Consider the following 11,069-nt stretch of genomic DNA (forward strand, 5'->3'; position numbering starts at 1 on the left):
TGAGAGGGGATCTCATCAATCCATACAAACATCTCCAAGGGTGCCAGAGGATGGTGCCAGACTCTTCAGTGGTGCCCACCACAAGAAGTTCCACCTCAACATGAGGAAGAACTTCCTTCCTTAAGGGTGGCAGAGCACTGGAACAGCTGCCCAGGGAGGGCGTGGGATCTCCCTCTCTGGAGGAATTCCAAACCCACCTGGATGAATTCCCGTGTCACCTGCTCTGGGTGACCCTGCCTTGGCAGGGGGTTGGACTGGATGATCTCCAGAGGGCCCTTCCAGCCCTAACCATTCTCTGTGATTATCTTTACTCCCCTTTCTCACAACAAACAAGATTACAGTAATCATGAAGGCTTAGCAACAGCTTACTCAGTGCAACACTTGCTAAAAGCGACATGAGGTAATAAAAATAGACCACTAATGACATTACCACCAGTGTTGCCCAGCTGAAGTGCAGAACTGATTTGTCAATCAATTAAAACATCCATTAGCCTGAAAGCCAAGCCAGCCTGGCCTAATGAAGTCACAGTGTTGGTGACACCACCAGTCCCAGCAAACTCTGCCTGCACTGCCCGGGAATGCCAGAGTCCCTTCCCAGCTGGGACACTGTTCCTCTGCAAAGCCACCTCCTCAGGTTTAGGCTTTAATTTCAAACACCTCAGAGACTGGGCACACACAGCATCAAGCTCTGTGCCCTCTAAATTCTTCTGCACATGGCACATTCCCATCCTCCCAGGAAAGGAATCCCACCCTGAGTGGCTGTCACCGGGTCGGGATTGCCCAGCTGCATCTTTGCAGCTCACACCTGCCACCACAAACTCACCCAAATCTACAGAAAATCCTCCCCAGCCCCTCCCTGCTCCCATTTAATAAAACTTCTGACTAACAAATGCATTACTTAAAAAAGAAACCCAAACAAATCCATCACCTTCATATTTTTTCCCTTTGATTATAACACTTCAGTAAATTGTATCCATGGCCTGTGATGTTCTACATTTACAGGGCCTGGAGTGCCAGGACAAGACAGAATGGCTTCCCACTGCCAGAGGGCAGGGTTGGATGGGATAGTGGGAAGAAATTCTTCCCTGGGAAGGTGGGGAGGCCCTGGCCCAGGTTTCCCAGAGAAGCTGTGGCTGCCCCTGGATCCCTGGAAGTGTCCAAGGCCAGGTTGGACGGGGCTTGGAGCAACCTGGGCTGGTGGGAGGTGTCCCAGCCCATGGCAGGGGTGGGACAGGATGAGTTTAAAGTCCCTTCCAATCCAAACCATTCCACGATTAAATCATTACCCATTTAACAAATGCATCTCACATTTAAGGAAAATTCCTCACAGGAAAAGTTGTTTAAGAGATACAACACACATTAATTAAACAGTACCCACTATAAAATATTTACACAATTCAAGCTTTCCCATTTGTGCAGTTGTAAATGACTGCCAGGGATATGAAAGCTCAGATACCTACAGTGTCTTTAGCTGCACAAGAAAACCAACAGATCATCCTGAACTCTGAGCCTGGTGCTGCAGGAGGGATCAGTTTATCTCACATCAGCTCCCGCCGCTCACAGCGCCCCGAGCTCACACAGCCTGCTTCCAGAAACGGCTCCTCTGCACCGCCCTGGATTCATCCTGCTCCATCCCTCACTTAGCTCGGATCCCCGAGGATATTCTCCCCATCTTCAGGATCATCTTCAGACTTCATAACTCTTGGAAACCTCCCGGCCAGAGGAGCCGTGTGCGGGTCCGGCCGCGCTCGGGGCTCCCCAGAACCCTCCCAGAGCCGTGGTCGTGTGGGACAAACTGGCAGAGCCACTGGGGCTCCCAGGGAAATACTGCCCAGACCCCGCAGATCTTGTAAACAATACGTAGACAGTCTCCCGAGGCTGATCTATTTTCTGATAGCCCGGTCCTTGCCAGGCAGGATAGAAGCGCTGACTATTAGTGCATTCCCGGCGTGCCCCTGCCCTGAGTAATGCGGGGCAGGTTTGGTGTTAACTGAGGAGACAGGCACGCAGGAAACCCTACTGCGGGGTTGTTGTGCTCCGCAGACAGGCAAACACTCGCTCTAAAATAACAAACACGTTAGTCAAATTAACTGTGCACTGACATGGGGGGAAGGTCACGCTTATCACCACTAATAACACACGAGGACTGAAATACTCCCAGGAGTCACTTTTTCCCCATTCCACCAGGCCACAGAGCTGAAACCAGACTCAGGCTCAGACTTCAGACAGTTACAACTGCGGAGCAGATGGAATGCATGAGCCTATTTTGACAGAAATGTAACCCATTTCAAATTAGAAAACACACATGCCTCTGCTTTAAAAAAATTCTCCTTTTACAGCACTGAAACCCTTTCTGAATAGAACCTGGTTTCAGCTTACTGCTGCTGCCAGTCTGTCTCCCAACATGAGAAACGAGAGGAGTCACAGAGGCTGTGAAAACATTCAGTGACAGCGCAATGATTAACAGGAGGGGAGAAGGAGAGTCCCCTTTCACAAGTTTTAAATTTAAATGGAGATCTCCCAAGTGCCATATTTAGAGGAGTAGGTCAACAAGGCAAGCAATGCACTGTTTTGTCTGCAGGAGAAAAACCTGGTCCAGGGCCAGAAAATCCACACACAACCCCCCTGGAGGACACACAGGAGAGATTGCAAATAGCCTAATAAATGGATCTTCTCAGCAAAGAGGTTTAAAACCAATTGTTCATATTTGGCCTAATTCACTCCTTCCCAGTAATTCCTGAACTATCCCACATCCCCTGCTGTGAGCAGCAGCCTTTGCCTTGCAGCATCATTGTGTTTCCCAAAGAAAGCTCCAAGCCCTCTCTGCAGTTAGTACCCATGTGACAAAGCCACTCCAAAACAGTGCGGTGACTGTGTCATCTTCTGACCAGGACCAAGTCTGTCTCCTCAAACTAAAAATGGCTTTTTTTTGGGGGGGGAGGGAAAAAAATAAATACACTTCACAAGTGACAGCAACAGAAAAGGCCCATTTAACCAAAATCAGTTTGGTGAGAAGTGTAGGTAAGACTGTGGCTTCCAGGTGCAGAGTCTTCTCCAAAGCATTTATCCCAAAGGTTTCACTTGTCTCCACGTTATCTGCCTGCAGGCATTCCTGTGACTGTCAGCTGCAGCCCCTTTGTGCTGGAGATCCTCCTGAGACAGTCCTGACCACAGGATTTAGGATTGCTAAACCACATTCCCCAGCCCTGCCCAGCTCCAGTCAGGCACGGAGCAGCTTCCACGGCTCCATCAGCACCGAGCAGCACCAGGAAACAGCCCAGCTACAAACTCCCACTGACCAAACTGTTCTCCAAGGCACTGAAACCAGGGAGCTTGAAGGGTAGAAACAACTTAAACATGCTCATGTTGTGTTCTTTCAGTGTAACCAAAGTTTAGAGCCCGCTCAGAGTTGTTTATCAGAACAAAGACCAGAACCATCCTCAGACATGAGCAGTGCAGATCCCTGGAGGTGCTACCCTGCCCACCACCCCACAGATGCCTGGCCAAGGCCAATATTACCTGGGTTTTATTAACACAGAGCACCTGTTTTTTTAAGCTCAGCCTGCCAGGAATCCTTCCCAACTCCAGGTCTCCCAAGATAAGGAGTATCCCACCTCCTCCATCTGTTAGGATCAGAAGCAGTCTCCTTCCCAGCAGTTTGCGTCTGGTGTGCCCTCAGTTTGAGGGATTTATCTGAAGCAGACATGCTGGGTGTCTGCACACTCTGTGCATCCATCTGGGATCCAACACCCTTGGGAGGGATGGAGAGACATCACAGGGTGTTCACACCACCCTGCTCAGAGAGAGAACATGAACTGAGCAGGAACAGGATACTGCTCCAAGTGCCCTCCTGGCTCTCGGGGAAAGACTGAAACTTCCAGGCTAGAGGGATTCTACCTACATGCCAATGATCCTGAACCAATCACTGTATTGACTTCTCCAGTTTTTCCTTGAGTCCAGGTGAGCTTTGAGCATCCTCGACAGCCCTGGGTAAGGAACTGTACAACTTAACTACATAACAACATGCAGTGACAGGACAAAGGGAACGGCTTCACACTGAAAGAGAGGAGATTTAGATTAAGTATTAGGAAGAAATCCTTCCCTGTGAGGGTGGGGAGGCCCTGGCACAGGTTGCCCAGAGAAGCTGTGGCTGCCCCTGGATCCCTGGAAGTGTCCCAGGCCAGACTGGACGGGACTTGGAGCAACCTGGGCTGGTGGAAGGTGTCCCTGCCCATGGCAGGGGGTGGCACTGGGTGGGCTTTAAGGTCGTCCAACCCAGTTCAGAAATACCAGCTGTAATTCAAAGCAGCTCTTAAGCCCTTCAGCCTGCAAGCTGGGCTAAAGCTGTGAAAGTGAGCCCAGTCCTGTCACAGCTGGGCCCAGCAGCTGATCCCATTACCAGCAAACCCCAAACGGGACACGGCCCCGCTAATGCCATTAGTGGGTGACATAAGCACAGCACAGAGCACAGCTCTGGGGACACCCTGCCAGCACCACCACAGCAGGAACCCACAAACCTGTCAACAGGCCTTTATAGAATCCCAGACTGGTTTGGGCTGGAAGGGATCAAAGCCCATCCAGTCCCCACTCCTGCCATGGGCAGGGACACCTTCCACTAGCCCAGGTTGCTCCAAGCCCCGTCCAACCTGGCCTTGGACACTTCCAGGGATCCAGGGGCAGCCACAGCTTCTCTGGGCAACCTGTGCCAGGGCCTCCCCACCCTCCCAGGGCAGGATTTCTTCCTCATGGCCAACCCTGCTGTGTGTCAGATGCCAGGGGCAGGCTCACACATCTGTCAGGCCGCACACTCTGATTTCCTGCTCCTTCTCCAGAGGTCAGAGTACAATTGTAATCAAAACTAAGGTCTGGCAGACACACCCTGCATTTCATACAGCACTAAGTGACAAATGCTTTTGAAGTAGTTTGATTTATTTGGAAACTGCACAGACTGACAGAATGAAAGGGTAAGTTAGACTAGTGAAACTATTTTTTTTTTCAAAAGATGTTCAGCAGGTGCAGTTTCCCCTGCACTGCAGAGGCACTTCACTATCACCCATCTATTCTGCAGATTTTGCCTTACCTGCATTTGCCTAGAAAAATCCTGCACATACCAGCTACAAGGAGCAACAGGTCCCTCCCAGCATTGCCAGCCTCCCTTTTCCTCATGGCTGGGACAGGAGAAAATCCATCAGCACCAGCCACAAGAGCTCACAAGGTACAGTGGAAGCGTCAAAGGACTCTGCCTATAACCCCCGAAGGAGGCAAACCCTGATAAAAGAATTAAAAATAGTCTCAATTTTGTTTTGAAACAGCTTCCTCGTGTCTCATGGCCAACATACAACCACAGTGCACTTTACTGATAAAACAGCCTCGAATTCCCAGCCTTGAGACACAGCCTGACTTGGACACCAATAAAAGCGATCAGAGCTGCTTATGCACTCTGCAAACAAAGCAGTGGCTCTGCAGCTCCCTTTAAAACTCTGTCAAGTCCATTTTATGGTGACTGAGGCCAGCCTCACACACAGCAAAGCACATCACACCCTCTACAGTAAAGGAGAGCACCACAGCTCCCACCTCACAGGAACAGGAGCCCAGGTCCTGCTGCTCCATCCCAGTTTCACCCCACAGCTGCCCAGGGGAAAATATTTCCCTTTAAGCGGGGAGAAAGCAGGAGCAAGGTCAGAGTCCAGCTGCCTGCACTGCCAGGAAGGGCAGCACATCACCTGCCTTCCCAGGACTCCAGGCACAGCATTAGCTGGAATTATGAGCTCTCAGCAAGGCCCCATTGATTTGTGTGCTTCCATTTATTAACAAGGCATCAGGAAATATCAGGGGCTGATGAAACACAACGTGATTCTTACACTGATACACAGGGATCAGCCCCAAGCACATGTGCCCAGGGAAGGGATAACACACTGCAGCCTCAGCCCTGTTCTGTCACCATTAAGTGATGAGAGCATGGAGACAGTATCAGCCTCAGATGTTCAAGCATTTGCTTGCTCATATTAATATTTAAATACTGACAAAGTACTCCATAAGTTGCTTCTACACCAAAGGTCAGATGAACTCAAACCAGATAAACCATGGAGCTTATCTGTGTCATTATGTCTGCAAATCAGCTCAGGGTATTGAACTCACAGGCACTCACTAAACCCCCACTCTTTTAAATATTTTTAATTGCTACATTCCAAAGTGATAAAGCATTAAAACTCTCTTCTACGCAGCCTGAAAATTACAATGCACCTGTAAACAGGCTGCACCACGAAGCTTTTGCTGGACCACAAATTGCCTGTTGTGTTCCCTCAGCATCAACCCCAAACATCACTGGAACAAACACCCAATTCCAGTTAACTAAATGCAGACGAATCACAAAGGGGTTTTTCCAAGGAGCAGGAGCCTCAACAAAGCTTCCTGGAACCAAAAGTGCTGTGAAGAACAACCCCAGCCCGGCCAGGAATGCCACTGGAATATTGCAGTGCTGTGGGTTCTCCCAGATGCCACCACGGAGTCACCCCAGATTGCCTGAGGGAGGCACAGGGACTGCTCTGGCCAAGAGCAGCAAGGCTGGAAAAACCCTCCTGCTGCCTCCCAGCACTGTGAGCAGTGGCTCCCAAACTGCTCTGCCTTTGCACGGGGCAGTCGTGACAAACCCCCCAAAATCTCGCTCCTGTACAAACCACCCTGTGCCACCAGCAGCACGAGGCTTGTCTGTGCTTTCAGAAGTGATCTTCAGTCTTTAAAGGCTCAAAATTATCACACACCTATTTTTTATTTCATTCCTTCAGTTACCAGTGTGTGTTTGGCAGCACACTGGGGCTACAAAGCATTTTTAACACATTTCGGCTGCACATACAAAGAGATGGTACTGCTGATGAATTAGCAAATTCAAACAGTATTCTTCATTCCCCTAATAAAATGGGTCAGACCAGAACAAGAGGTGGTACCTGCCCTCTCTGGTGCTGACAGGGCAGGAGTGGATGTGTAATTGTGTACTGGGTCACCCCACAAAGCTCCACTCCTTCCCTAGAGGAAAACTCATCCATTTAACAGAGCTGGGCAGCCTCCGTGGGGAAAAAAACTGTTGACACAACCCTGAACAAGTTCAGCTGTCACTAACTACAGAGCCTGTGCAGATATTAATTTAATAATCACAGATCATCATAGCAGGGCAAGTGTTCAGGTGTCCACCTTTGTTCCTTGCACAATGGTTTCCACTAATTATAGACAAGGTTCGGGTTCTCTTAATTAAACAAAACCCAGCATCACTTTTCCCAGAGGAGAAAGGATTGGTAGAAGCTTTCACAGGGTTTCATATCTGCTCACTGCCACCATGTGCAGGTGATTCCCATCTCTTGCAGGTGATTCCCATCTCTTGCAGGTGATTCCCATCTCTTGCAGGTGATTCCCATCTCTTGCAGGTGATTCCCATCTCTTGCAGGTGATTCCCATCTCTTGCAGGTGATTCCCATCTCTTGCAGGTGATTCCCATCTCTTGCAGGTGATTCCCATCTCTTGCAGGTGATTCCCATCTCTTGCAGGTGATTCCCATCTCTTGCAGGTGATTCCCATCTCTTGCAGGTGATTCCCATCTCTTGCAGGTGATTCCCATCTCTTGCAGGTGATTCCCATCTCTTGCAGGTGATTCCCATCTCTTGCAGGTGATTCCCATCTCTTGCAGGTGATTCCCATCTCTTGCAGGTGATTCCCATCTCTTGCAGGTGATTCCCATCTCTTGCAGGTGATTCCCATCTCTTGCAGGTGATTCCCATCTCTTGCAGGTGATTCCCATCTCTTGCAGGTGATTCCCATCTCTTGCAGGTGATTCCCATCTCTTGCAGCACTGCTGCTTTCTGAACCACCTGTGGGTCTCACACCAGCTCCACCTCACACCTTGGGATGCAACAATTCCAGAGGAAAAAAGACCTGCTGCTGCTCAGTGGCAGCTCTGCTCAAAGCACTGCCAGGAATCCCGTGTTTCCCAGGAACTCCATGAGCCCTCTTCCCTAAATTCCAGGCCCCATCACAAAGGGCAGAAAGGTTAAAACCCCACACTAATGAGATAACACAGCTCAGATTTAACAGAACACCCCCACAGCTACTTCCCAAGTGTTCCCAAGGAAGCACCTCTTCCCCTGCAGAGCCACAGTCAGAACCTCACCACTGAAAGTCCATTTGCAAAGGTCTGAACCAAAAATAACGTTGTAGAACAACAAACCAAACTTTCCCCAACCATCTTCTCAAGAGGAGCCCACCAGTGAGCACTTCATTTGTACAGACAGCTCCACACACAACTTCTGACTCTGCTGGAAGAGCACATTTCCTGAACACAAACCAGGTCACAAACTCACATTTATAGCAGCAGGATGTATTTTGGAACCTCAGAAACACGGGCAGTGTGTGCTGCTGTGGGCACCCAGTGGGACTGACTACATTAATTAAAGTCTTTTCTGTAACTGCTGGTAAAAGAGGCATCACCTCTGACCTCATGGCTTTGTGCTCCACAGAGTCTCACATTAAAGCTTCCAGCCTACACTCCTGCTAACGACAAGCATTTGTCTCACTATTCAGAGCACTGAACAGGCTGCTCAGATGATTTTCCAAGCACCATCAGCCAGCTGGAGCTGGCAAAACCAGGTAATTCCATTTCAGGCACAACGTTCTGGATAACTGTGGAATTGGTAATAACTATTGCTTTTGCTTTTTGCTGCTTTTTGTGGCTTCCCTCCATCAGGAGCCCAGTAATAAAGCCATTTCCAACAGATCTCCATCAGAAGGCACGTAATTATTCCCTTAACCTGGAGGAAAATTTCCAAAAGCAGCACGGATTAGGTTTCTCTCCACCCCCCAGGAAATAGCACTGGGTGGGGAGAGGAGAGAGGGATGAAGTTTCTCAAACAGGCAACTCTTTTAGTCCCCTTTGAGCAGGATCTGTAAAGCTCCCGCTGGCAGGATTCCCACCCACTTCCCTCCTTCCCCAGCAGCAGAACAGAGACCCGGCTTCATCCCTTCACCCCCCTTCAGCCTCACTGTTAACACCCCCACCCGCGGGGATGGATTCTTTCCCCCCACCTAGAAGGTTATAAGTTGGTATTTGATGAGCTGGTGGAGTGATCGTGTAACCAAACTATGCAATAAACAGGGGAAACGAGTTTATCATGGATACAAAGCCCCGTTTTTAAAGGATCTCGCTGAAAGCTATTTCCCTCCACATGTTTTAGAATAACTCCAGCTCTTAAAAGTATTAAAACTACTCAAACCTCCTTTGAAGACAAGGTTTGTTGAGCCCTCACCTATGGAGGTGAAAAATCTCCATGCCTACTCAAAACAAATACGGGTGCTGTCGGTCTTTGTTGAGACTTAATTATCGTGGGCTAATTTGAGAATGACAAACAGCTCTGAAGTACAGGACAACTGATGAGCACAAGCCAGCGCCAGCCTACACATGACAAATCCTCATAACTGCCCCGTGAATCACTGCCGTGCTCCGGGAATGCTCCGGAGCCCTCCCCGGCAGGGACCGCACTCAGCGCTTCCCAAACCTCGGGATTCACACCTCTTTCCCACGCGTTGTTATTTGCAGGTAACAGCTTCGGATCCGAGGCAGGTTTTAAAGACGGCCAATATCTCGGAGGACAGCCGATAAAAGGCAGCGTCCCACGTTCCCCTGCCCTTTTCCCGCTATCCCGCGGTGCCAGCGGCAAGTTGGGCAAAGGAAGGCAGGGACGAGCTCGGGAGCGCAACCGCCACGGCGGTGCCCGGGGAGGCTTCCAAGGAACGGGCACAATTAAAGGTGATTTACCACCCAAAGCGATTCCCGAGCACAGCTTTCTCCGGTTACAAAGACCTCCCCCACCAAAAGTCATCAGCAGGGGCGACCGAAGTAAAAATAAAGCCCGACAAAAAAGCCGGTTGACAGCAGCCCGCATTTGGGAGGACACAGAGAACAAGGCACAGACACCTGCACCATCGCAAAGGTGCAATTCCAGAGGTTGTGCCTCGCCCAGGCCCAGCATTCCAGCCCGGACGATCGGGAATCACAGCTGTGCAGTGACCAGCTGCCCTGAGAGCTTTTTGCCCACTTTCTAAGCGAATCCTGCTTGCCAAACGCTCCGGTTTCGCCACACGAATCGCTCCGGCGGAGCTGCTGCCCGTGCCGTGCACACACGGGAGCCCCCGGGCTGGCTGCCAGCCGGGGCTGCACCGGCTCCAGGGGCTCCGAGGGAAAAGAGAGGTGTTAATTCCGGCCGGGGCCGGGCAGCAGAGCCCAAGGCAGCGCTAAATGCGCTCGCACGCCCGTGTTCCGAGCCGGGGGTCACGCCGGGCGGCCGGAATGAGAGCCGGGGGCAGGGAATGTCATCCCCCGGCTGCTGTGCCCCCTGCCCCGGCACAGCCCACCGCGGGGCCCTGCCCCCAACCCCTGCGGCCCCTGGGATCCTCCAGCGATCCCAGCCCACCAAACCCGCTCCCCATGGACCCGGGGGGCTCTGCTCCCCACGCTCCCTGCGCACAGCGGAGCCTCCTGCTCCGGGAGCCTCCATGAACCGGGACCCTCCTGCTTTGCCCCTCTAGGAGCCAGGACACCAGCAACCCCTCCCCGAGGAGCCGAGACCCTCCTGGGGAGACATGATCCCCCTGCTGTGCCCCTCTAGCAACCGGGACCCCCCGAGCTCTGTCCCTCCAAGAACCGGGACCCCCCGAGCTCTGCCCCTCCAAGAACCGGGACCCCCGTGCTCTGTCCTTCCACCAACCGGGATCCCCCGAGCTCTGCCCCTCCACCAACCGGGACCCCCCGAGCTCTGCCCCTCCACCAACCGGGACCCCCCGAGCTCTGCCCCTCCAAGAACCGGGACCCCCCGAGCTCTGCCCCTCCACCAACCGGGAGCCCCGTGCTCTGCTCACCCCGACCCGGGACCCCTCCGCAGCCCCCTGGGTGTCCCGCCGCCCCCTCCCTGCACCCACCGCGCTGCCCCCAATGACGGCTTCGTGCTTCTTGAGGCGGGACTTGAGGCTCTTCATGTCGGGCCGGGGGCCCCGCTCGGCTCCGCTCCCGCTCCCGCCGCCGCCACGGC

General features: G+C 51.9%; 1 protein-coding gene across 3 annotated transcripts in view; it reads right to left on the reverse strand.

Moving 5' to 3' along the window:
- Window positions 1–11,069, reverse strand: part of UACA (uveal autoantigen with coiled-coil domains and ankyrin repeats) — a 28,795-nt gene extending 17,726 nt beyond the window's left edge. For 2 of the 3 annotated variants that reach the window (XM_051796840.1, XM_051796838.1), the window contains exon 1: window positions 10,960–11,069. In XM_051796840.1, the coding sequence (XP_051652800.1) occupies window positions 10,960–11,016 (57 nt within the window). In that variant the 5' untranslated portion in view covers window positions 11,017–11,069. Of the gene's footprint in view, window positions 1–1,460; window positions 1,659–10,959 lie in introns of those variants that run through there. The other variant, XM_051796839.1, reaches the window with a different exon arrangement.

The sequence above is a fragment of the Manacus candei genome, unplaced genomic scaffold, assembly GCF_025592945.1.
Source record: "Manacus candei isolate 608988 ecotype Guabito, Panama unplaced genomic scaffold, ASM2559294v1 h1tg000046l, whole genome shotgun sequence".
NCBI lineage: Eukaryota > Metazoa > Chordata > Aves > Passeriformes > Pipridae > Manacus > Manacus candei.